This window comes from Cavia porcellus, unplaced genomic scaffold (genome assembly GCF_034190915.1).
Source record: "Cavia porcellus strain 051 isolate PalLab524CR breed Dunkin Hartley unplaced genomic scaffold, mCavPor4.1 scaffold_19, whole genome shotgun sequence".
Lineage (NCBI taxonomy): Eukaryota > Metazoa > Chordata > Mammalia > Rodentia > Caviidae > Cavia > Cavia porcellus.
In genome coordinates, this window is record NW_026947502.1 from 32,521,903 (window position 1) to 32,548,612 (window position 26,710).

The following is a 26,710-nucleotide window of genomic DNA, read 5'->3' on the forward strand; positions in this document are numbered from 1 at the left end:
AGAAGGTCACTTGAGCCCCCACCAAACTTGCCTGCCAGGACCCACAGTCCTGGCTCTCTCTTGCATGGAATTTGTATAACAATTTTGGGAGTTTGATCATTGGCACTACATTGTCTTCCTATCCATGAGCAAAGGGTATCTTTCCATTTTCTGATATTCTCTTTGATCTCCTTTTTCAGAGATTGCAATTTTCAATATATATCTTTTACTTCCTTTGTTAGATTTATTTCTATGTATTTTTTTGGATGCTATCATGAAGGATATGGTTTCCCTAATTTTCCTCTCAGTGAGTTTGTTGTTTTTGATTTTTCAGTGTTTACTTTCTGCCCAACTATACTACTAAATTTGATTATTAAATCTACAAGTCTTTCAGTGGAGTTTTTGGGGTCTTCTATGTAGCGTATCATGTCATCCACAAAAATGACAATTTCACTTCTTCTTTTCCTGTCATTATTTCTTTTATTTTTTTCTCTTCTCTAATTGTTCTGGCTTATGTTTCTAGAACTGTATTGAATAGGAGTGGTGATAGTGAACATCCTTGTCTTGTTCTTCGTTTTAGAGTAAAAGCTATTTTTGACCATTTAGTATGATGCTAGCGGTTGGTTTATCATAGATGGCTTCTATCAGATTGAGATAAAGACCATCTATTCTAATTTTCTGTAGAGTTTTTTTTAAAATCATGAATAGGTTTTGGACTTTGTCAAATGCTTTTTCTTCATCTATTGAGATGATAATGTGGTTTTGGTCTTAGACTTTGTTAATATGGCGTATTACATTTGCAGATTTGTGTATATTGAGCCATCCCTGCATCGCTGAGATCAGTGTTTCTTGGTCAGGGTGTGTAATCTTCCTGATAATATGCTGCATTATGTTTGCACGTATCTTTTGAGGATTTTGGCATATATGTTAGGAACATTGGCCTGTTTTTTGTCCTTCTTACTGTTGTATCCTTCTCTGGTTTTGGTATTATGGTAATACTTGCTTCTGGGAATGATTTTTGGAATATTGCTTCTTTTTTAATTTCATTAAAGTTTTTCAGCATTAGTGGCTTTATTTCTCCTCCAAATTTCTTTCTCCAGATTTCAACAGTAAATCTGTCAGACGTGGACTTTTCTTTGTTAATAAGTTTTTAATTACACATTCAATTTCATTGATATTGGATTATTTAGAATTTTTATATCTTCTTGATTCAGTTTTGACAGTTCATATGCATCTAGGAATCCGTCCACTTCTGTGTTTCCTAGAATACAGGTTCTTAATAGGTATTGATGATCTTCTGGATTTCTGCCGGATCTGTTGCGATTTCCCCCTTTTCATTCCTAATTGCTTGGATTTGAGTCTTTTCTTTCTTCTTTTCAATGAGGCTGCTTTGGGGTTTATCAATTTTATTTACTCTTTAAAAGAACCAATTGTTTGATTTATTCTTTGTACCGTTTTCTTAGTTTTACTGTTTAGTTGTACTGTTTTCTTACATTCATTTATGCTAATATGTGGTCTGTTTGGAGACAGTCCCATGCTGAGAAGAATGTGTATTTGGATATTCTGATGTGTATTCTGATATTGTGGTGTGAAATGCTTGGCAGGTATCTGCTAAGTCCATTTATTCACAGGTTTGGTTTAATTCTGATATTTCTGTGTTGATTTTGTGTCTATTTGACCTAATTGTGAGAGTGCAGTATTAAAGTCCTCCATTACAATTGTGTTAGTGCTTATTTGATTTTTCAGGTCTGTTAATATTTGCTTTATGTAGTTGGGTGTACTTCTTGTTTTCCCTTAACAAATATGCGGCAACCTTGTTTGTCTCTTTTGATCAGTCTTGACTTGAAGTTCCCATTTTCTGCAAATAGGATAGCTACCCTTGCTTTTTCTGGGTTCCTGTCACATGGAGTATTGTTTTCCACTCTTTGACTTTCAATATATGAATTTCTTTTGGAGTTAAATGCAGCATATTATTGAATCTTGATTTTTGAACCTTTCTGCCAGTCTGCGTCTTTTGATTGGTGAGATGAAACCATTTATGTTGATAGTTAGAACTTATATGTACTGGCTTAACTTTTTCATGTTATTTTTCTATTGTTGGCTCCTGTCTTTCCTCTTTGTTTCCTTTGCCTGTTGAGCTTTTTTTAATAGGTGTTCTTATGTTTGTCTTCATTTTCTCTTTGTAATGTATTCTTTGGAGAATTTTGAAATGCTGATTTGGTGATCATGAATTTCTTCAATTGTTCTTTGTTGTGGAAATATCTTCTCATCTGATTCTGAAAGAGTTTTGTAGGGTATAACAATCTGAGCTGGAGGGTATTTATTTTTAGGACTTGAAATACCTCATTTCAAGCTCTTCTTGATTAGAGGGTTTATGTAGAGAAGTCTTGTGTGATTCTGATGGGCTTTCCTTTATAGGTGGTTTGTTTCTTTCCTTTGGCCTCTTTTGATATTCCGTTATTGTGCCAAATTTCTGGAATCTTTATTTACTAAATGCTTTAGTGTAGTTTTTAATCATGGCTCCTTGGAGTTCTATATGCTTAATTTATTTGTATGTCCAATTCTTTATCCATGTTTGGAGAGTTTTCTGTTATTATTTCTGTGAAGAGGTTTTTCCTAATGACTTTTGTAGTATCTCCAGCTTTCTCACTGACTCTAATCAATTTTATGTTGTCTTTCTTTGCTTGGTCTTCTAGCTTTTAGCTTAATTTTTCATGGTCTGTTGCTATTTTTAAGATATCTTTCTTTTCGTGGTTGCTAGCCATAATCTTGTCTTCCAGATTTTCTATTTAATCATTGCCTTCAGTCTGTTGCATATACTTTCAAATGAGTTTTTAATTTCCTGAACTTCTGTTTGGATCTATTTCATGTATCCCATTTCTTTCCATTTCTTTCCTATGTTTGGTATTCATGTCTTCTTTTTTTGAGCTTCTCTCTCTCTCTCTCTCTCTCTCTCTCTCTGTCACACACACACACACACACACACACACACACACACACACTTTTTAATCCATGTCTGCTTTAATATTTTTCATTTTGGGGCTTGGGGCTTAGCTCAGTGACATAAGTGCCTGTTGGCAAACGTGAGGTTGTGAGTTTGATCCCCGGCACCAAAAATAAATAAATAAATAAATAAATAAATAAAGTTCATTTTGATCATCATTTCTTTTTGCACTTTAGAGATTATTTTTTCTATAGCCTTTTCCATTTGATTTTCTACCACTGTTGCTGTTATTTCTGAAAGCTCCAGTGATTAGCTTCTGATTCCCTCTCTCTCACTGTGTTCTGGGCTTGTCCCAAGTGGGTTGACGGTCTGAGGTTGCCTCTTGCTTCTGCATCTTGTCATTTTGTCTTTTCTATTTTTTAAATTTTCTTTTGTTTTCTGTGTTGAAGCTTGTTTATTTCTTACTGTAGATAGCTTTATCTTTAGTCTCAAGGCTTTCCTAGAAAATGTCTGTTTCAGGGATGTCGTCTAGATGTAGCTGGCTGTTGGGCTTTGTGTCTATCCCAAGGGTTTACCTTCCAATGTATTGAGGGTGAGAAATTGCTATCTATTTGGCTCAGGCTCCAGTCCTCTGGGTATTTGGTACTGGACTGTGATGGCTATGACCCCACACAGCCATGTTACACACAAGCCATGTTGCATAACAGGCATGATATCCTGACTAAAGTAGTACAGTTAACAATAACTATCATCTCAAGCGCAGCCTGATTACTGACAAACTGGTAACTGTTATAACCATAGGAGCAAATCCTACAGTTATGTAACAAAATCCAACATACACCAGGAACTTGTATGCAGTGGCTTTCCCTCAGTGGAGTGATTTTACTCTGCCGTGGCAGGGGTGGGGGGTTAAGGAGGATAGGGGCAAGATACTGATGATTGAGATCCAATATCGTAGGACCAAGGCTGGGGGGCAGAGAGTGATCACCCAATTTTGGGAAACTGGAGGACACAGGAAGAAAGAAATGGAAGCGAGAGCAAATGAGTACTGAAGTGGACCAGAAAAAGAAGAGACAATGTTTATCCCCATGAAATTACCCTAAAATCATGCTAGATAGTTGAGGAAAGAGAGAAAAAAGACAAGTAGAAGAAAACAGAAATGGTAAGAATTCTAAGTCATGAAAGTAAGAGCAAAGGAAAAAAAAAAAGAAAGAACAACCACAAAAATCAAAAGAAAACCAAACCTAACTGGATAGGAAAAGAAAAACCATTCCTCTGGTGTCTACAGTTCTGGGGTAGGTCCAAGTCAGATCCCAGAAATGTGTTGTGTACTCTAGCCAAGTTCACAGTGGAATTTGTGCTAGGTGTGGGCCTGATCTTGGCCTGATGTGGGGGCTGGGACTGTCTTCTGTTGTTGGAATTCTCCCAGAATCCTTTGATATAAAATGATGCCCCCATCCACCCGCTTCTATTGCCCAATCTGTGTGCAAAAGCACAATGCTGACCTACCTAACTTACCAACTGCTGGCTCGTGTTTTCACTGCTTCTTTGAACGTTTTCCACTACACTGGTCCCACCTGCCCATCATGTGTGACCTCACCCACACCCCTGGGCCTTGTTGGTCATTGAGGTCTCACCTGGGCCACGCTGGTGTGCTGAACTTTTTAATAGGAAGACTTCATTAGGCCAATAGAGTAGGAATCAACCTCCCCATTTAACAGATGATAAAACTCAGGTTTAGTCATACTAGATAACAGCCTAAGATCCTACAGCTACAAATAGTACAGCAGGGATTCTGTAGTCAGAAAGACCTGAGTTCAAACCCACACTTGCTTATATTGTGACCATGTTCATGTTGCCTAATCTTATACAGAACCCTGCACTTCATCCACTTGTTATTTAGGATCAAAGTCACCATCCCTGCAATGGTTTTCCAGGCCCCCTCTGATTTGATTATCTGTAATTTTCTTACCTCATGTTTCTCCCTTTGCTTCCTCTTCTCCAGTCAAAATATTCTCTTTGCTACAACTTGACTATGCCCTGCTCTCTCCTCGCCACTGGGCCTTTGTACTTGCTATCATACTATTTGGATTGAGAGTCATCTCAGTGAAGGGAAAGGAGTTAAAGATCTGACTAAAGTGGAACAAAAGAGAATAGAATAAAACATATTAGAGGCCCCAAGTATATACTGCACATCTGAGAGGTTGTGCTGTGCTGTAATAAGAAGTTGAGAGCTGGAGCTATAGTCAGGGGAACCTTTGGAAGTCAAGAGAAGATTGCTTTATAGCAAGGCTGACGTCACATGTGTGATGCTGACAGGAAAGATTCTACCTGGAGAAGACAATCTGTACTCCTCCTCCTTCTCCTTTTCATACCATCAGAAGTAGTTATGCTTTAAACTCACACCAATTGCAGAACAAAGTCCAGTCCTAGCCTCCAAGCGCTGGTGTTCCCTTTTGCCCTGGTGTGCAGGAAGCCCACCCCTTGCCTGCTCCCACTCAGAGTCTGTAAACGCGGACTAGCTGAGAGGACAACAAGTTCCCTCTGCCTTCCTTTCTACTGAGATCAGGTGCAAGTGGCCAGTATCGTGATTCCCCTGGTGAGGCTGAGGGATGAGAAGGAGCCCGGGCAGCAGATGAGAAAAGCAGCAGCCCATTGTCCTGGAAGATGGAGGGGAAGGGTCCATATCCAGAGGGGTTTCCAGGGGCCTCTGGGGAGGGACTGCAGAGCCTGGAGGTCATCAGTGGCAGAGGGCCTAAGGAAAATCAAGTTCTCTTTTGGGACCTTTTGGGCATTGTTTATAAAACCTAACAAACCAGCCGTCCCGGACTTTGACAGTGATTTGTTTTCTCTTCCGGCCCAAGAATGTACCAATTTCTGTGTTTATACAACCAAGTGGCCTTGTTTGCCTAGAGTCCTTTAAAGTCACAAAAGTGCTCAAACTGAGAGATCTGAGTATATCCCATGAGGCTGACCCAATGGTATGTGGTGCCAAGATTCTATTCTACATATTTGGGAAGGAGACTTGAAAAATAAAAATAAACCAAAAGGCAGCCTCTGATTGCGCTTTGCTGGTCCTGCTTGGTGAGCAGTCTGACTGCACATGCTTGCTTAGCTTCTCCATATTCAAAGAAAAGCCTGCCTCTGGGAGTGGCACACCCTCCGCAGGGTGCTCACCCTGGCTGAGGACTGGGCCATGCTTGAAGTTTCTCAGACATCAGGTCATTGTTCCTCACAGCAGGCTTGGGGAGAGAGGCACTGTACCTCCATATTACAAGATGCAGGGTCCCAGACTAGTAGGAGGTGGGAGCCTCACTGAGTCCCCCAGCAAGTGCAGGGAAGGGTGGGAAACAGACTCTGTGCAACCCAATCACAAACTCGATCCCTTGCCCACAGCAGCTTATGGAGCTCAGATTGATAGAAACCTAGAGGAGCCAGGCCCCTGTGCACCCTGGAAAGCCCCACCCTGACACCTGTGCCTTTCTCTCTCTGCAGGAGCAATTTCCTGGGGGACAGCAACTCCTATGGATGTTGTGAAAAGTCGACTCCAAGCGGATGGGGTCTATTTAAACAAATACAAAGGTGTCCTGGACTGTATATCCCAGAGTTACCAACAGGAAGGCCTTAAAGTAAGTAACAGAAGGCCTATTGGGTTGCCTGGGGTGGTGGTTCAGACATGTGGGGGCTGTGACCCTTTAAGGAAGGGAACTGGGAGCCTAAGGTGCTGGCAATTATCCTGAGCAGGAGCTCAGGTTCACTGATGTCACCTCCAGCCAGGGAAGGAGGTAGAGACAGAGTTTCAGAGAGACAACCAGAGGCCCACATTGCTGGTGCTTGATTAGGACACGGCCAGGACCCACATCTATGGTCACCACAGTTTGCTTCCTCGTCAGGACAGGAGGTGAAGTCTTGTGCCCCTCCTCCGATTGGCAAGTTCCAGAGCCACCTTGCATCTCTCCTGCCCCTCAGTTCTGTTCTCACTAGGTACGTGCCCCTGGTTGGCCTTTTGCTTTCATGTCTCAACCAAGACCATTCCCATCAGCTCTGGACTCGGCTGTGGAGGCACCTCTGACCTGGCTCCGTAAGCCTTGTCTCCTCTGTTGTCCACCCTATGGCCCATGAGCTTAGCTTAACCACACACCTCTTTCTCCCAGATTATAAGCAAATTGTTCCCACAGTTGTCTCCACAGTTATAAACAAATTGACCACGTCCTAGAGAAACCACCCTTTTGCTCCTCTTCTACAGGGCACAGTGAGGTCTTAGCATGGTTCTTAGAATAAGTAGTCTTGTGTTCAAGGTAAGGGCAGATTACCTGTGAGTTGGGGTAATTTAAACAAATGGATCTCTCTGGGCCTTGGTTTCTCTGAGGATGCTCATTCTTACCATTGAAGGTCAAATGAAATTAGACATAAAAAAGTTGCAGAATTTCATGCACAACACCTAGGAAATATTTAGGAACATTTGTTATTGATTAATAGTGTCAATATTACTTTCAGCAGTGTTTTTTAGCATTGAGCCTGGACCTCTTCCCCCAGCTGCCTTCCCCTCCCACCTGCCCCAGAGACCTGTAAGTGACTCTGCTCACCCTTCTGGACTGAGCACTCCTATTTCCAGGTGCCAGTTTGTTTCTCCTGTCCCCAAACATGGTGCACCTCACATTTCTGTGACAGACAGCTCTGTCATACCTCCTCTTTTTATAGCAACACTGTGGGGGTCCTGTTCTACTCCCTCCCTAATTTGAGGGAAAATCTAAGAACTCAGGATGACTCAGAGGAAAGGGAAAGATCCAAACAGCCCCAAAACTGTGGTCCAAGGGCTCAGTCTAAAGGACAGCACTACCAGAAGTTGATATAATGTCCAGTCCTTAGTATTAAAAGTCAATTGCATATGGGTCAGAGATTTAGCTCAGCTGCTTAGTGCCTGCCTTGCAGTTGCACAGTTGTGAGTTCAATCCCAACTCATGTGATGGCCACCACCACAGGTCCCTGAGATCGTTCCTTCCTCCCACCCAAGAGCTTGTTAATTCCTTCACTCACTCAGTGACTCACTTTATGAGCATCTGTAGGAGGTCGTGGTGCTGGCAGGTGCTGGAGAAGAAAACCATACCTAGCGCCTCTGCTCATTGCCCTGGGATACAGTGGGGGGCAGCAAGGTAGAGCTGAGGGGAGAACTCTGTGGAAAGTGACATGATGTGGCAGACACAGCATGTACAGAAGGTGACAGCCTTAATCCACCTTGTGGCGGCTATGGTAGGTTGGCTAGAGGCTGCAAGCCTCCTCTGGAGAGTGTGGCAGGTAGAGGGGACCAGAGGAGGCTCGGTGACGGGAATGAGCTGGCTGCCCCAATGCATGACAGGTGGTCCACCAGGGCAGTTGGGTTTTGTAGGCCAGGGAGAGTAGGGACTTGACCCTGGGCAGAAGGAAAGCACGGGGTCTTCATGAGGAGGGACTTGGCCTAGAGGCTGTGTATTCCAGAAGCTCTGGGTAAAAGGCAGCCTGTCTGTGCGTTCTTTGCCCTCTATGGGCCTCACAGCCCAGCAGGCCTTAGATGCTGGAGGGAGGTCTGTTTGTGGGGCAAAAGGCCCACACTTGAAGCTGGGCTCTCCTGGCTCAGCCTCACAGCGCACAAGTGAGCCAAGCTGACAACCACCGGGTGCCTCTGTGGGTACCAGCATGGAATTTTCCTCCCGGATCCTGACCCAGTTCCTTGCTGTTACTTAGTCACTCTGGGTGAGCCTGTGGCATTCCGAATGCGCTGAGCCGGTACAGAGGGCTGCTAAGGTTACCAGCAGTCTGTCCGTGCCCTGCCTGCATGGCTCCCGCTCTGGGTTGGCCGCTCGCCTGCCTCTCAAGATCCTGGTTCACTGATTCCATTCTGCATCCTGAGGCTGCTATGGTCACCTGGCATCTTGTTAATGACAGCAGCCTTCATGACTTCTGTCCTCATCAGTACCCAGAAGGCAAGGAAACTGAGGAAACACAAAAAGCTGGTTTCTACTTTCTTAAAATGACTAATTTGTTTCCTTAAACTAGTGTCTTATAGATGGATCAGAGCAGGTTGAAACCACATGCCCAGTAATTCTTGGGTCACTTATGCTTGGGTGAGGATTTGTCTTTAGATGGTTATTTCTTCCCCTAGAACAAATTAAACCACATTTCTCCCCACCCCAGGCTTCATTCAGGACTTGTCTGTTCCCATCACTGCCTGGCCTGTTATCGTTGCTCCAGGAATGGGGCTTATCTCTTCTAATAGATCACAAGCTTCTCACATTTGTCCATGAGTATCATCACCGAACAGGAAGATTCCATGAGGGAAGGGAGACCTTGAGAAGCGTCCCATCCTCCTAGGGGTGGAAGACACAGACTGGGACAAGTAACAGCAAAGGCAGCGCTCCGCAGCTTGGCAGTGTGGGTCAGTCCCCCTCAGTATTCACCATGTAGAGAATCAGATGACTCAGTGATGGAGGCTGGGTCCTTCTCCCTGTCAGGTGAGGACCACCAATAGTAACATTGGCAGTGTGATGTTGGCTGGGACTGAGTGCTCCCTGTACCCTGAGCCCTGTGGGAGGGCTGCTTTGGAAGTGCTCTCTTTTAGTCCCTCAGTCAACCTCAGCAGCTCAATACTGCTGTGACTCCTGCTTTCTAATTGGGAAAACTGAGTTCCAGAGGGCTTGCCTGAGCAGCATAGGCTAAGTGTTGGGAAAACTGTATCCCAACTCCGTGTCCATAGTCTTAAGAGTTCTTCACTTGCACTTTGGGGTTGTCACCTGATGTGCCTGTCACAAGGGCTGGACATGGCTGGTGGCTCTTTCTAATTAAGATTTCCAGACAGAAAGGCGGAAACAGAATAACAGAAAAGACAGAGACGGAGAAAGAATGATTAAGAAAGAATGTTTGAGGAACAATGCCATCAGATGCAACTTGGGTCAGGGCAGAGGCGTGATTAGGCCATCCCTTGTGGTCTTTGCTTGCACGAGTCTCTGGGTTTTGTTCAAGCCAGAGGCTAAGGTGGGCATCTCAGATGGTGCGAGTGGCCCTAGAATAACTGACTTCCTGGGCGAAGGTGTTTTTCAGAGGCATCACCGTGAATGCTGTGCGGGGCTTCCCTATGAGTGCTGCCATGTTCTTCGGCTATGAGCTCTCGCTGCAGGCACTCCGTGGGGACCATAGTGCCACAAGCTCGTGAGTGCCAGCCAGGTCAGTGTGCTTCCTTCGCAGCCTTTTGTGAATTTGAAACTCTTCTTCATTATGAAAACATCGTAGTCTCTCAAGTGTCCCTCTGTCACTGTGATGGGCTGGAACGCTCACCCTTTGACCCATCCTACAGCAGTCCTAAAAACTCCCCAGGGACTAGTGGCATTCTGAGTCCCTGGACTGAACCAGGCCAGAGTCAGCCAGTTCAACTCCCCATTCCCCATCACAGCTTCTGCAGTCCTAGGAGAAGTGTGTTTAGGTTCTCTGCACGGATGCAGTCACTCAGGCATCAACCGAGGTCCCATCGTCTTGCCTACACGGGACACCATCTCCCTGCTAATCTTTAGACAGAGCCTGTCTGACAGCAGCTAGCGAGCTCCCAGAGCCCCTCAAGGCAAGTATCTGCTGCCGTTCCTTGCCTGCTGCATTTCCTCCTTTTTCCTTTCTCATTACACAAAGATCCCTGCGGCCTCTAAAAAGGGAAGCCAGAGCTCCAGTGTCCTCAAGGGCTCCCCAGGGCCCTGCAGACACAGCCTACCATTGGTGCTACTTCCTTCTCCAGGACCACAATGCACCACAGTCCTGCACAGCCCATCCTCCCTCTCATCTGGGTTCGTGCTCACATTGTGCTCCCAACCGACTCCCTCTCCTCACTCCTCCCTTCCCCGCTGTCTGAGCCTCAGCAGCGCTTCCTCCTCCAGCCCTGGGCAGAGCAGCCGCTTCTCGGGAAGCCCGTCTAGTAATGTAGGTGCTGGGACGACTCCAGCCCTGCCCCACCGCATCCCAGCTGCCTGCTGGCTCCCCTGGCTTTTAACCAGGTGAAGGCCCCAGAGCACCCCAGCTGCTCCCCGCCCTCACACGGAGCTGGCACTCAGATGGCCGCTCAGCAATGGCACTGGCCGGAGCGTGGTTGCCCTCCAATATCTCTGCAGTACCTCCTCTTCCTGCTTTCACTTTCGCTCCCTCCTTCTGTTTCTCTGGCCCCAAGCCTTGTCTGGTTACCTGCCAAGTTCAAAGGCAGAGAGTGAGTCACCAAACTTTCTAGTCAAAAGCCATTTCGTTTCAGCCTCAATGACTACAAATTCTTTCAGGGAGGATGTTCTTCATCAAGGGAGTCTAGAAAACCTTGCTGTGGCCTCCCTGGGGTCCGGGGGCCAGACGGGGCCTTTGTGGGGTCACAGTGACTCGATGGGAAGCATGAGGGGACCTGATCCTGGAGGAAAGGAGAGGGCGCCATCAGTCGGGCTGACCACAGTGAGCCCTGGACCGACATCGGAGCTGGCTTTACGTAAACTGCTTTCAGCTTTTTACTAAAGCACCGACATGCACAGCTCTTCTGGCTCTTTGCCCTTTTGTGTAAAATGAAGAGTGGTGACACATTTTACACAATTAAACCTTGGCGAAGGGTCCCTGAATTTGGGTCACATCCAGGACAGTGCAGAGATTGTCTTGTTTTTAAAGCTGTGCTCATACCTCAGCTGCTCTCTGCTTTTAAAAATCCCATACTAAAATCAGTATATTTGTTGTTGTAGACAAAGCAGAAAGAACAAAATAAAGAGACCTGCAGCCATAAGAGCTTGTTACTATTCCACATATTTTCAAGTGTGTCCCCCAAAGCAAAGTCTACTTTACACAGTGTATATCACCCACTTGCACCTATCTGTTAGTTCAAGGCCATTTTTCCAAATTAAACCTTTAGCTCCAACATGGTTTTATTGCCAAGCCCTCCCAGATCCCAGCCTGGATGCTTGCCCAAGTTGTCATCCTGGGCTACTCGTGGCCACCCTGATGACTGGCATGTAAAGGAGGAGGACGTTTCTGATGAGCCAGCTCGTCATGGTCGTTCTAGATGTGACTGTTAGGAAATTGGAAGCTTTTCTTCCCGAAAGAGCTCTTTCTTGCATGGGGTCGGGCATCTGTCTTCCTTTGGACAGTGGACTGCCACGTGAGAGAGGGAGGTTCCTGGAAAGCGCTCTAGGTTCTGTCTTGAACAATCCTAGCCCAAAATGTTCCACTTCCTCCTCTAATGGAGAACCAGGAATGTCAAGGCCTTTTTGTTGTTGCTTTAGGGCTAACTGTGGCCAGGCCTGGAACCCAGATCCTTTGCACTGAACTACACTCTCAGCCCTTTTGTTTTTTAAAGATAGAATCTTACCACATCACTAAGTTGCCCAGGCTGGGCTTGAATGTGTGGATCTCCTGCCTCAGCCTTCCAGAGTATTGGGATTGTAAAGGTGTGCCACTATGCCCAGATCAAGGCCTTTTAAGAAGAACTAGACTTGAATCTAAGATTTCGGGCAGGTCATGCTCCAGGCAGCAGCAATATACTCTCTTAGATGAGTGTATATTGCGTATACCAATGCCGCTTCCATCATGGAGACCAAAGAAGAGTAAGATAATGTTTATTACAGGAGCAGAGGGCCCCTCGGTTCCTAGGGAGGAGTGGGATGGTGACTCTCAGAGTCCCTGGGCACAAGTAACAGACATGACATGTGAATTGTTTCCAGATGTCTTCAGGGGGATGAAACAGCCAGCTGCTGCAAGTGCCATGGAGGAAGCACACTTCTTATTCACCCCTGTGTCATTCTCTTCTAGACCACATGTCACAGTGACCCAAGGACACAAGAAGCCAGTGTGTGAGGCTGCTTTTTTGTGATAGGCTGAATTTTATCTGCTGACATCAGAGGTTCACGGAGATAGTCTCGAAGCAGGCAGTTCAACCTTAGAGGCTACTGATACCCTTGAAAGATGACCTCCTCATACTTCCTCATTTTTTCCCAGGCTTGATGTCACCTGAACATGGCCTCGTTATGCTATGGGTCAGTGCTGGTAGCATCTACAAATGAGTAGCAGTGAGTTTACAAGCGAGAAAGAAGCACCTTGGCCATCCAGATTGTGAACCAGGTGGGCTCTTGGGTAGCATGCTGACCTTGGCACTCCCTCCTTCACAATTAAGGCTCTTCCTCACTTCCAGCTGGACTGCTGAGCTGCTGCTTCAGAGGCAATGGACCACTGGCCAGGCAGTCACCATCTATTTTGGCTCTGAGCCAGCATCTGGAAAACACTGGAGCAAAATAGACTCTACCCTCCTGGCTTCTGTGAACTCAGTGGGGATTCATTCAAGAGCTGGATTTAACTCTAAGTTTCTAAATAAAAGTGTTGAAAACCTCTCCAAGTTGTTTCTGTATCTGATGGCTCTTCCAAGCTTCCAAGAAGTATCAGCATCCTCATTCCTACCCTGTTGAGGGCCCTGGAGATGTTGCTGGCCCAGAGAGAGACCAGCTTCACCGGGTAAGCAAAAGAACTATGGATGGTAGCTTTACTTCCTTTGTACCACCAGCCTGAGGCAGGCAGGGCAAGGCACAGGGGTTGGAAAGGGCAACCAGGCAAAGCATTCTCCCTGCCCTGAGCAGTGGCGTGTGTTGGTGGTACATAGTGATGCACTTCAGAGATGCTGTCCCTGAGCTTGGATGGCAGTGGGTATTATCTGGGCCTGATTTTCACATGGAGAACAAAGTGAATGCTTCGTGTACACAGAACATTTCTAGAGTGACTTCTAGATTTTCTTTCCTGTTAGAATTATGTGGAAGGGTGTGTTAGCGGTCACTTTTCTGTTATTGGGACCAAATATCTGACAAGTTACAGAAGAGTTTATTTCGGCTCACGGTTTTGGAGGTTTCAGTACATGGTAGATTTACTCCAGGGGAAAAATATCATGGTGACAGGAGGAAAGCTGTTTAACTCATGGCATCCAGGGAAAGTGTACTACTGTGTATATTTGGGTGTCTCATCATAGCGTGAGTATATCTTAGGGGTAATGTCTAGTCCCCCATCCCTTCCTTTTTGCCTCTTCCCCTGTTCTCTACTTCTACAGACCATGAGTTGAACGGCTTGGCCAGATGGTAACCTGAGAGTTCCTCCAGGAGGCACCAATCACCCTCACTCTTCGCTCTCCTCAGGCCCCTGGAGATGTCACTGGCCCAGACAGAATCCTGCTCCACTCAAGTGAGCACAGGAACCATGGATGGTGGCCCCACATCTTTTCCCCAAGTCACTAGGACACAGCATGGTGGTTGGAAAGGGCCTCAAAGGTGCTCTCCCCAGCAGTGGGACACTCATTTTTCCAGTCACTCAAACATCATACATTTGCTGAGCACCTGCTGGGTGTCATCTCAGATGTTGGGGACAATACAAGGGGCCCCACAGCAACTCCATGCTGGCATGTTAGAAAGTCTCTATTGGCAGCAGAGCTGAGTCTTTCTGCCTACCCAACATCACCTGGCCTGGGCGGGTGCTGAGGATGCTGGAGAAGAGATGCTTTTGGTATCTGGCTCACTTGCAGGTGGACCCAAATCTCTACTGTAGCAAATCCTAAGGCATCTTTGTTAGGTTTGCCTCAGGAAGGCTACTTCCTGGTCCTGGTTCTGATTGTGCAGTTGGTTTGGAGGTGGTGCTGGCAGCATCATGAGGCTTGTTAGATCCTTGTACTGGGCACTCCTGACAAGGCCAGGGAACAATAGCTTTTTTCAGCTAAAGTGCTTCCCAGGTTTTTTTCATCACCCTAGTGCCCCTTGATGATAGCAGAAGGTAACTGAATAAAGCATTGCTGATCTAGTTTACAGATGGGCAAACTGAGGTTTGAACGGATGTGAGACTCTGATAGGGACTTGGATCACCAGTTTCCTCTGGTAATTTCCTGAAGGCACTCTGCCCTTGTGGTCCGCCTTAGAGTACCACACTAGCAGAATTTCACAGTGCAAAAGAGAGAAAGTTGTTGGAGATGCATAATACTGGGGTCTCCAGCCATCACTGACGGCCTTCTGTAAATGACAGAAGCTTCCCTTCCATACATCCACCATTGCTCTGTGGTTCAGCCACTTCCTCTCTTACATCTAGTGCTAGGTACATAACGGGTATCCAAACACTTGCTGAAGAAATAACTGAGTGATCCAATGGACCCCTCTGGACCAGGTGCTGTCTATCACCTCCCTCCAGGACTCCCTGTTCTGCAATTTTATTCAGCCTAGACAACTCCAACCCATCTTCAGGGTTAGGAATGTCCCCATTCAAGCCCAGCTTAAGGCTTCCATAATTCTCCCTCTCCTTTCAACAACTCACAAACATAAGTGTTTTATTTTCTTTGCAAACAAAGGAAGCATCATAATGGTTATTGAGAACCTCCTGGAACAATAGAAATTTAGAGACTTTCTACTTGTCAAGGAGGGGATTAAAGCAATGGAGATGCATTTGTCTTCTAGAAGTGTCACATAGCCATCAAAAAGAATGAGACAGGACTTCCACACCTTGTTACAGAAATATGTCAGAAGTATATGAGTACAGAACTGACATGGCAGGGAAGAAAGTATGTTGCTCATTTTCATTTTACAATATATGTCATATATGCACAATTATCTGGGCACTGAAAAGTGTCAGGAAAGATCTAGACCAAACTTTATGGTGATGTTCCTGGGAGGCGGACGTGGTGGAGGAATTTCAATTTCTCCTTTGATGCTTTATGTCCAACAAAGTGGTTTCATTTTTCACAGTGAGCACATGTTGGTTTTATGCTTTACCATTACAAAGCACGTGTGTGTGTGTGTGTGTGTGTGTGTGTGTGTGTGTGTAGCAGGACACACCCTTGGCAATTGCTTTCCAGACTCCCGGCTGGCTCCACCATGCTGCCCGCCCTCAGCAAGGCTGTGACAGCTTTGTCACCCCTTATTGCCCCACGTGGAACAGGTGACACCTCAGGCACACTTCGTGCATCCAGGTCCCCCCAGAAGAACACCAGGGCGGGAACAAATGAAACTCAGTTCTAACGCAGAAACTTGACCCCAACCCTGACAAATCCCATGGAACAAGGAGGGGTCATCCAAAATAATCTAGTGGACAGCATTTGGGGCCAATAGCTTGGGGTTTTTTTTTCAGTCAACGTATATATGGCTTTTCTCTCATTCCATCACACCCCCAAAACAGCCTGACTTTGTCCAGTTTTGTGCCAGTCATGATGGCAGGGACCTTGCCCTCGGGCACCTCAGGTTTAGACAGTGATTTCTATGTCACTAAGAATGTCTTTAAAGAAATTATATTGTTTTTTTTTAAAAAAAAAAACAACTCCAAGCAGAGCTCCAGTTTTGATGTCGATGTCCTGGAGCCGAAGAGCTGTCAGCGTGGCAGGTAAGACTCAGTGAGAACCGTAGCTTTGTGGTCAGCTGCACTGGTCAGCAGCTGGCCTTTCCCATCCAGGAAACTGTGAGGGCCACCACTATGTTCCCTCCTTCCCAGCCTCCCACTGCAGGGGGCACTGCTTTTCCTCCTTTTTCTTGCCTCAGACTCGCTCTACAGAGCCAGATTCTCTTCCTCCCTTTAATAAAATTTTGCTGTCATTAAAAATTATTTAGGGCCCCCCAAAACTTTTGCTTATTTACCAATATGCACCAGGAATAAAAACTTCTAAAAATATTTCTGCATATAAAATACAATCATAAACTCACTACTTGTCAGCATCGGTAACATAATTTATTAAAATGTTTCTTTTGAGCAAAAATGATGATAAGGTTGGCCTTGCTTTTCATATTTACTACTCTGCTGTCTGGTTTGAATGGAAGGCAGCTGATTCCTCCATCTGCTCCTGCTTTCAGTCTATGCAATGTCACTTGATATGCAGTATCTGGAAAACGTCAAGCATATTCATGAGAAAGTGAGAGGGAGGAATGCAGATGACATCTTTGCGTTACATAAACATAATTTTGACCTTGTGAATGCCTTAGAGAACCACTGCCCTGTGAGGCAAATCCCTCATCCAAAGATTTGAGATGTGTTCTTGGCTGATATACCTCATGATTGCCACTTGGTGGCAGCAGAAGTCAACTAAAGCCTTGACAGGAGTCCCCACCTAGTGGAGGATGACCTAGGTTGGCCTTGGTGAGAGTATTTGCCCTCTGATGCTTTTCTTCCTGTTTCTGGGTCACTATTTCCTTTGTTGTTTTCCATTTCCTTTGTAGTGGACACAAAGTCAGATTAAGGTGATCACCCTAGGATTCAGTCCTAGGTCAGCCATTGGCTACTTGCGTGATCTCAGAAAGCTTTTGTCCCCTGGCCTCAGTTTCCTCATCTATAAAAATGGCCACACTGGCTTCTTTTACCTACTATCTCTGACTTCAGCGAGATTCAAAAAAAAAAAAGGTTTTAAAACTGTGAAATCCAAAACATAAGGGTTGGAGGAAGGCAGGAGGCACTGTATCATTTCTGGTTTGGGATTTTTGCTGCTTTCTTAAGTCTGAGTTTTTGTTCTGTTTTGTTTTTTGAGCAGACACGAGGTTCCTGTAGTGGCATTCTTGGGGCAGATCTCTGCCTGTGAAACCCCGAGAACTGCAGGTACGAGGCCTTCAGACCCTCAAGTGGACACCCCATAAGTGTAGAGAAGGTGGGGGGATTGAAGTAGACTTTCACATGACCTTTCTGATGTTCAGGATGTCTGTAGGGGCACTGATTACAGCACTAAAAGGTTCTGACTTTCAGAAGGTTCCAGGAAATATCAAAGAGGTTTCCAGGAAATATTTGATGCAGCAGAGAATCTAAGCTAAGAGGATCGGGAATCCATCCGGAGATCCATCCGGAGATATGATACCCCTTCCTCGGTCGGAGCGTGCAGAGAGGCCCACGTGGCTCAGTCTCCTGGCCTGTCACAGGGACTTGCCCTTGCGCTTTTCACCTCTTCTCAGTACCAACCAGAGTTCTTCCTCTGACATCTGTAGAAGTTGAGGCAACGGCAATGTCCTACCCGCTGTATGCTGAGCCTGGCATTTGGCACTTGATGCTTGTGGTTGTCAAGTGCTTCAACTTGATATGCAGGCCTCTTCAGGCGTGCAGAAATGTGTGAAGCTTGCTCTGTTTTCCTACTGAATTTAGTTGTTTTTGTTTTTTGTTTTAAATTTACCTAATGGCTGAAAAAGAATTGCCATTTCAGGGTAAATCTTAGGAATTTCAAGTTAAATGCTCAGCTCAAGATTTTTTCTTCCTTCTCCCCCACCTGGAGATGACCTTAGATCCTGTCGTGTGGGATGGGAGATGAGATCTGAACCTCGGAACATGCTCCTGTCCTGCCCTGCTGCTCTTCCTGGCCAGCACCAGGCGTGCCTTTCCCTCAATGGTAGTTTCTACAGAGGCTGCTTCATTCCCACCTGGTACCCGATGATGGGACCCAGGTTCACCATACCTGCTAACCCTGAGACTTCATCCTGCTTTGGGGAAACCTTCTCCACTGAAACCCCCAAAGGGCACATCCAGCCCGCCTTCCTAAGGGTGGGGTACGGGTGGTCCTCCCGACTCCACACCTGGTTAGGTAATCCGGAGCTTTTTCTCTTCAGACTCATCTCCCAGGGGATTTATGATAGCCAGCTCAGGTGTCCCCGCTCTGAGGTCCTTAACCCTAGCCGTCACACAGGCTCAGGGCACAGCCCCATTTCAGGGCACAGCAGGGGCTGCCTCCTCCTCTCCTCTCCAGCATCTCTTCTATACCCTGTCCCCAGCCAGAACTGGGAGCTTTACCTTTGGAAATCCAAGTGCCAAGAATTAGCCTCTCTTTTAATAAATAAAGGACTATTACATCAATGCATGCCAAAAAAAAAAAAAAAAAAACCCATTTGACATAATGCAATACTAGTTCATGATAAAATGCTCAACAGGCCAAAAATAAAAGATAACATTCTCAGGCCAGTAAATAGCATTTATGTACAGCCCCCACCTGAATCATACTTAACAGTGAAGGGCTGAAGGTTTCCTCTAAGAGCAGGAAGCAAACATGGGGGTCCACTCCTCATTGCTTTTTTCAACATTGTGCTTGGAGGCTCTAGTCAAGGCAGTTAGGTAAGAAAGTGAAATATACATAATCCAAATTGAAAAAGAAGTAAAGCACTTCTGTTTGCAGATGATATGCACTTGTATAGAGAAAATCATGGGACTCATATCTTAATAAAACTATTGAGCAAGAGAAAAGACCGCAAGAACCTTTTGGGAATAAAGAAAGGACCTTTTTGTGTTCCTGCTGAGGTCCTCTTGTGGGGATAGGGAGGTCTTGGACCAGGAAAATATGGGGAGCAGCACAGTGACATGGGGCATAGAAAGAGAATTGTTGAGTTGCAATTTTACGATTTTCCTGAAGGATAGATGGAGGGATGGGTGGATGGTCTTGACCCACACCCTCTGCAAACTACTCCTGGGAGCTGGCCACCTGCTTAGAGCAGCGGAGTTAGAGTGGGCAACGTGCCCCTGGCAACTTATGTAACCTTTCTGGGCCTCAACTGTCTTCTCTGTGCAATGGGATATGTATAATATATATAATAACGAAATAAATACACCATGAGATTGTTGTGAGAATGCAATTAGATATTCCTCACGGCATGTTTGGCAGAGGGCCTGCTGCATACTATGAACTTAGTAAATGTTAGTTTTTCTTCTCATTCTCCAAGGTGGCTCCTTGATAAATCTCAGCTCTGTGAATCACAGGCAAGAGATCCATATCAGCACCACTTCCTTTGGCAAATCCTCCTCAGAGCTTCCTACAGGGGCAAATCTGTGACTTTCACAGCTTTTGCAAAGAAGAGAGGGAAAGCACCAAGCCAGCAGGTGCTTAGAGCTGCATTTACACCACTCTGTTTTCTCAGAGCAGCTATCAGCTGCTGCCCCACTGTGATGCTGCTTAAGTGAGCACGGCTGATCTGGGCATCTCCCAGGAAGCCACACTGTGTACCACTCAGAAAGCCTGGCTGCGCCACCTGGGTGCCTTGTGGCCCAACCAGTTAGAGAACAGCAAAAACCTCTGCCTAGCTACAACCAGCCAAGCCCTAGATAAAGAATAAATGGGCTCTGAGTTAGGGAAAAAACAAAAACAAAACAAAACCCTGTTTGTTTGCTCAGCCCGCTGATTCCTTATCACCATTCTGAAACCCAAACAATTTAGGAAACTCAAGGTCGTTGTGACTCATTTGGTTGCAAACCTTGATCGCTTTGTGAGAGCACCACTGAGAGAGTTAGCTCCTGTGTTGGGTTTTGCTCCAGAATATTGATGCGTTTAATTAGGGAACCTTGCCCCAGGCCCTGCCATGGGTGTTATGTAATATGTGGTACATGAATTGTGTATTAGCTTTCAAAAGGGCGAACACGCTTCAATTCTGATCCTCATCTGACCCCCAGGTTCCTGGAGGAGAGCACATGTACTGGTACTGAGGTGAATCTATCTTAGCCTCGGGCAGTGGTCAGAGGAAATGCAACCTGCAAATCGGATGTAAACAGGATATGAGGCAAGCAAATGGGAAGAGCAGAGGGTTTGGAACCTGAACCAGCAGGGAGCGATTCCCTGCCTCAAGTATCACTCACTAGCTGTGAGATCTTGGGGAAGTCATCCGACCTAGAAAGCTTCAGTTTCCACACCTATAAAGCACAAATAATATCTACTTCCTACCATTGTTAGGGATTAAATGAAACATGCATGACCAGTACATCAGAGCAAATGCTTAAATATTAAGAGCTTGATACTAATGAATGTGTCACTTGCTAGATACTCTCTGCTCAGTACTCACTGCGTGTCATGCAGAGTTGTAAGAGCCAGGGGGGAAAGGTGACCTGTCCTTGGGTATCTGCAGGCCACAAGGGAGTCAGGCAAGACAGGCATCCTGAGTCACCCTATTCAGGGGGCTATGCAAGGGCAGGGGTCCAGCACTGGCAGCCCCACTCATAAGGAAAAAAAGAGCCAAGAACCCTGAGTGGTCTCCAGGACCAAAATATACAGGAGGTGCTGATATGTATTACCAGTAACAATCGGAGTGCTAATTCTCCTGTTCACTGCTATGGGAGACTCCCTGGCAAACCTCTTTTGTAGAATTTACACCGTTTCCACCCCATCCCCACTGCTTGTGATGTTTCCATGCCTCTAGGAAAGCAGGGGTGTCTCCAGGAGAGATTACTGTCAGTACATTTTAAGTCTGAGACTCCACCAAAAATGCTTGGCGGCCTTCAATAGCATCAGTGGCCTTTTGAAATACAGCATAGTGTGAAACATAGCACATTGAACTTTGATTTACATGGCCCCAGAAATAACTGAGATCTTTCTATCCCAATTAAGGCTAAAACTATGGTTGGGTGTCACTGTGGGCCCAGGGTTTCTGCACTCTGGATAAAACATTTCCCTGGCCTCAGGCTTTGGGCAAAAATCCCTCTCACCCGTGCTGTGCAGGATGGGCTTGGTGGCAGGCAGAGGGCAGAACATGGGGCCCCCTCCTCTCTGAAGCAGCCGCACAACTCCAGGGCTGGGCCTTCTGAGAGGATACCTGCTTGCGGGGCAGGTCCCATGCAGACTTTGCTGGACATTATAACTGATGACATCAGAAGCGGATCTCAGCGCTTTGAGCAACTCTGACTCTGGCTCCTCTGAACTTTCTGTATTGTAATGAGAAGCAGTCACGATGGGCTAGAGTGGCTCTTCCATCTGGGAGAGGAGGCAGTTCCTTTTCTGGAAGAACCTAAGTGACTTCTCCCCCACCATGGACTTTATCCTGTCAAAGCCCTTATGTCCTGGGGCTTGAGGTGTAGCTCACTGGTAAAGCCCTTGCTTGGAAAGTACAAGACCCTGAGTTTGATCCCACACTCTGCAAAAATAAAAAATAAACATAAATAATGAAAGGATCTGAGTTCTTCCCAGTCCTCCAAGTGTTCAGGTTGTGGGGAGTGGGCCATTTCTTCAGACAACCCTGATCCAGTCTTAACTCTGGCTCCACCTGCCCACAACATGGGGCCCTGGAGGCCACATAGGAGTCTGCCCATCCCAAGGGGCTAGGTGATGTGAGCTCAGCCTAGACCTACCCACAGGTGTCAGGGAGGCCACCACAGTGTGCCCTGGGTTCTGTCCCTCCCCCAGGGATAAACAGTCCTGACACAGGCACGAGTTACCACTGTGTTCTTACATCCCAAAGCCTTGTATCTGTTCAGACCACACTCGCTTGGCACCTACCCTGTGCTGACCCAGGCCTTAGAAGTGAACAAAGCAGTTCTCTGCCCTCAGGGAACTGGCAAGTGAGCAGGGAGGGTCAGATAATAACCAGTAAGCATGGAAGCATCTTCGAAGACAGAAAGCCCAGTGAAGCGGAGGCCAGGGAGAGCAGCAGCGCCGGGACAGGCAGAGTATTAAGGTGTGGTGTGCAGCTGTGTGATCCCAGCCATAGACCGTGTTTCAAGGGTGCCTTAGAACTTACCCCATGAGAGCCTGCACCCAGCCAGGCCTTGCGCTGGTATGTGCTGTGTGCTTGCCGAAAGCCTTGCAGGCGAATAGATGGTATTGATCTCAGGGCTTCTCTGTTTCATGGTCTGCCCCAAAAGATGTTCCCTGTGACAGTCTGCAAGTTCAGCTTCAAGCTGTTTGCTGTCTTGTGCACGACCGTCCCATATTCTTGAGCAGTCCCGAAGCTACTGGATTTACTAAGTGGTCACCTTTTCCTATTTCCAGTGCACGGTTGGTTTCTCAGGAATGAAGCTCCTGGGCAGTGCCCTGTGTGCCCTCAGCGTGCCCTCAGGCTCTGATGCCCTTCAGACTGTCCCAGATGAGCACTTTATAACTGTACCCCTGCGGTCCCACTCTCAGAACCATGTGTCATTTTATTGTGGAGTCTTTTATCCGTTCTCTTCTTTGACAGTTTCATAGCTTTCTTTGTTCTGAGCATCAAGGAAAGAATATGTCATGAAGAAGCACTCAGAGACAGCTTGTATTCTTTTTCCCATTATATTTATTCCAAAATAAAGTTATAACATCTTAAACAAATGATATCAACTGATTTTAATTTAAAGTAGCTCACTTGATTTTTTAATTATAAAAACTTATAGAGAAGACTTTTAAAAACTCAATAAATAGAATAAATAATGTGTCATCTTCATGCTTAAGCTTTTCTCCCCTTCATCATTTCTTTCTGGAAAGGTTCCAGGAGATGCTGCAGAAATGTCACCGTGTTGCCTGCTGTGGTTTGGTTGCATGGCTGTTCACAAGAGAAAAACTGCGGAGATAAAAGTTGACAAGGACAGTGACTAAAGCAGTATGGAACCAAGCAGCCCCAGCAAGAGCCCTGCTCAGAGGCTGGGAGGACAGGAATACAGAGGAGTGAGACCTGGAGCAAATAGGAGTCTGCTCACATTCATCTTTGGACGCCTAAGAAGTCGCTTGGAAGCTCCCCATTAGAGGAAACTTTTACCTGGAACAGTTTGAGGTCTCTAATGTATCATCATCCTTTTTCCCTGTCCTTTCAAGGCCATCCTAAATCACAATGGCTAAAAGTGAAACTTTAGGGTCACAGAAACCCAAATTCAAATCACAATTGTATCATTTATTAAATATATAACCTCCGGCAAATTAGTTAACCTTCCTGAGCTTCCGTTTTCTCTCTCACATGAAGATGAGAACTTTGAACAACTGTTCCTAAGACAACTACTTAGCAAAACAGGTTATATCGGTCTAGAAGCTGTTGGTGGTAGGACACCAGCAATTACATAACCAGCCAGGGCTGCTGTGCAGGTCAGCAGATGCTAACACGGAGGGAAGCAGAGAGGTCCTCAGCCCCAACCCCAACACAAGGACATATGAGGAAGATGGGCAAGTGGCAAGCATCTACCTTGGTCTGCGTGCATTTTACTTTAAAAATCTACTTAGACAGTTGAGGGAAAAATCTTTAATTTAGAGACCACCATATCTACTTAGTTAGCAGATGGACTCTTTTAGATAATTTAAAGCGGGATCTAGTTCTTATTTTTTAGGTTGTAGCTTCTAATTATAATTGGGATAGATTCTTTCATTATTCAAGAAGAAAATGGCTACACAGATACCAGAATTTTTTTTTAATTCAGGAAACAATGGAATCCCTGGGATAAATTTCACTTTGATTCCATTGTTTCTGATTACATTTCTTAGGTGTCACTTTATGAACATTGAAATACCAATTTCAACTTTATCATCATGCGCCATTTAGTCACAGTGGACACCCATCATTTGCATAAAAATCACCTACAAGAACATTTCACATATAAATGTAAACTCACTGGACACTTGTTGTTCTTTAGGACTTCAACTGTTCTTTTTATTCGGTTGAAGATCAGTGAGAATTTTGTTTTCTGTATGACACTGGTCATCTGTGACAGCCCCTCCCGGAAGCATGGCGTGGTGCAGTTGTCCTAGAAAATAACAAGGATTTCTGAAAAAGAAGCACTATAAGGACAAAATCACCTTAGAAACTATTTTAATTTGACTCATGTAGTCTAAAGTCACACTATTTGTTCAGAGGTCCCTTGCCAGTTTAGGAAGGGACCTTCATTCAGTATTTCAAGGCTTTCTCACTTTTCCACACTGACTCTGCCAGAAGACTTCTAGCATGTTCCATCCAGGAAACACAGGCTGTAGGCTGTGGCAAATACACAGCTCATAGCTCTTTCCCAATGCCCTGTCCCCCAAGTCTAACAGGAGAAAGTTTGACAGTGCGGAAGGAGGAAGCCCCTGATACCAGCAAGTGGGGTGTCCCTTGGGTGTGGGTAGCCTATCAACAGAGTCAAACCCCGGCACTGTGGACCAAGTGGGTGGGGCTCTTCCTCACCTCTTCTCACCTCTGTGACTGATGGTCAACACAGGGCATGGTATTGACCTCAGCTGGGGTGGGAAATTCAACTTCTCCCAGGCCCGGCTTGGGTGAGCACTCAGCCTTAGTTGCGGTGAGATAAAAACATTTCTTTTTCCTCCCTCTGCCAGAGTGGGGAGTATCTCTTTTGGGGTCCCTTCCATTACTCACAAACTCTGTTCCATCAGAGCATAGTTCAACAATGTAACTGCATACTGTATGTATGACCGTTTATCTAAAAGGATAGCCACACTTTTTTTGAAATATTGAAGTGTTCTAACTTCTCAAAGACCATAAAGTTATCCAAGTACAAGGAGATGAATATAGCACAGAATTTCAAGATCTGCAACAATTACAAGTAAGTAATAGTTTCTCACTTAAAATAGCAAAATGATTCATTTTTAGTTAAAAACCTTAACCGAAAATAAGATCAAGATCATTATCTTTTACTATACTTACAGAAGGGATGGGCAGGCACAAACAACGGGTCACCTGCAAAAAGAGAAATTTCAGGGTAAGGATTCCGTATGTGAAAACCAAAATTAGTGAGGAAAGTTCTTTACAAAGAGCGGGCACTCACATTGGCACTGCAGTTGCATGTGGACTGTGCATCTTTCTAAAGTAGGGAGAGAAATGAAAACCCACATGAGTTGTGCACAGAGCTCTCCGCTGTGGTCAGCCACTGTGCTCCCTGCAGCCCTTCAGCCTACCTGCAGATTATTGATGAGGTAGTTGATGTCCCTGATTCCCGCAGAGGTGGAGCACTGCTGCCCTGTTGCAGAGCAGAAGAGCAAGGCAGAGGTGAGGACCGCGATCAGGAGCATCTTGACAGAGGACTGAGCTCGCTTGGATTGCAGACACCTTCCAAACTGGTGGCATTTAAAGCCCCTCTCAAACAGGGAAAATCCCTCTCATCAAACTGATACCAAGGCCCACTGTTTCTCTGTAATTTAGGGCCACTTCATATTGAAAAAACAAAACAAAATAAAAAAACACACTGAGTCACTTGACAAAGATAATGTTGTGCCAGGAAATAGCATTCCTCAGAACATACTTTTCACAGGGTTGAGTTTTAAGGTTTCAAAATCATATTTTTTTTAAGACAAGGATTCTGAGAGTTACAATACTTTCCATGAAAGCTTTGGTCTGTGCTTTCCCTCTTTTCATTATTGGAAATGCTGATATAATAGCCACTATGGGTGCGGTAATAAAGAGCTGGGGAAGGGGCAGGAGAGGGACGGGTAGGGTGAATGGTGTGGTGGGTACCTCTTCTTTCGGTGGGGGTTTTCTTCCAGTGATTGCAGTCTCAATCTTGCTAGATTGTATTTCCAAATCTTCATAATGTCTTTCATGGGATGGAGCAAATTCTCCACCTCAGGCAAATGCAACTGAAAAAAATTCTATACAGGAATCTGAGAGAGGAAATTTACAGTTGTAAGTGCAAGAATGCTCTAGCAGTGCCTGTTAAAAATTGCCCTGGAATGTTCCTTTGTATCTGGTTGGTGGTGATGGTTGGTGTTGAGACAGGGTTTCATTGAAAGTCCAGTCTGGCCATTTCTGAGTACCTGTATAGACCTTACCTAGCCCCGTGGAGATCAGATCAAACCAAAGCAAACCAACTCAGTAGTTAAAATAGCATCACGGCTAATTTTTGTGCAGGATATTGGGCATTGAGTCCAGAACCTTTACACTGAATTCCATCCTATTAGGAAAGAAAAAAGAAGAAACAAAGACACAAGGTCAACAGGACATGTTTATTTCAGAACTGACCTGAGAGGGAGCACCCCCACATTCAGACCGGTCACTTTCACACGGGCCAGATGGTCTCTTATAGGGTCATGAGCATGCAGGGGGCTGTGAGAGGAAAAGGTCCAGAATGGAACTGCTGTGGGGGAGAGGTCAGTGGAAAGGAGTTGTAGCTGCCTGCCAGGAACAAGGCTTGGGAAAG

The 26,710-nt window shown here is 45.6% G+C and overlaps 2 protein-coding genes across 7 annotated transcripts in view; one reads left to right on the top strand and one right to left on the bottom strand.

Annotated features, from left to right (window-relative positions):
• Positions 1 to 13,287, top strand: part of Slc25a48 (solute carrier family 25 member 48) — a 38,898-nt gene extending 25,611 nt beyond the window's left edge. For 4 of the 6 annotated variants that reach the window (XM_003473172.4, XM_063230920.1, XM_063230921.1 and 1 more), the window contains 3 exons: positions 6,419 to 6,552; positions 9,987 to 10,120; positions 12,899 to 13,287. In XM_003473172.4, the coding sequence (XP_003473220.1) occupies positions 6,419 to 6,552; positions 9,987 to 10,109 (257 nt within the window). In that variant the 3' untranslated portion in view covers positions 10,110 to 10,120; positions 12,899 to 13,287. Of the gene's footprint in view, positions 1 to 6,418; positions 6,553 to 9,986; positions 10,121 to 12,712 lie in introns of all 6 variants that reach the window. The other 2 variants (XM_013156241.3, XM_063230919.1) reach the window with 2 other exon arrangements.
• A 9,756-nt stretch (positions 13,288 to 23,043) lies between these two features.
• Positions 23,044 to 25,586, bottom strand: Il9 (interleukin 9). Its single transcript, XM_003473264.1, has 5 exons — positions 25,473 to 25,586; positions 25,343 to 25,378; positions 25,222 to 25,254; positions 24,194 to 24,325; positions 23,044 to 23,157 (listed from the first exon to the last, which is right to left on the bottom strand). The coding sequence occupies exons 1-5, from the start codon at positions 25,584 to 25,586 to the stop codon at positions 23,044 to 23,046; spliced, it is 429 nt and encodes a 142-aa protein (XP_003473312.1).
• Between the last annotated feature and the right edge of the window lie 1,124 nt (positions 25,587 to 26,710).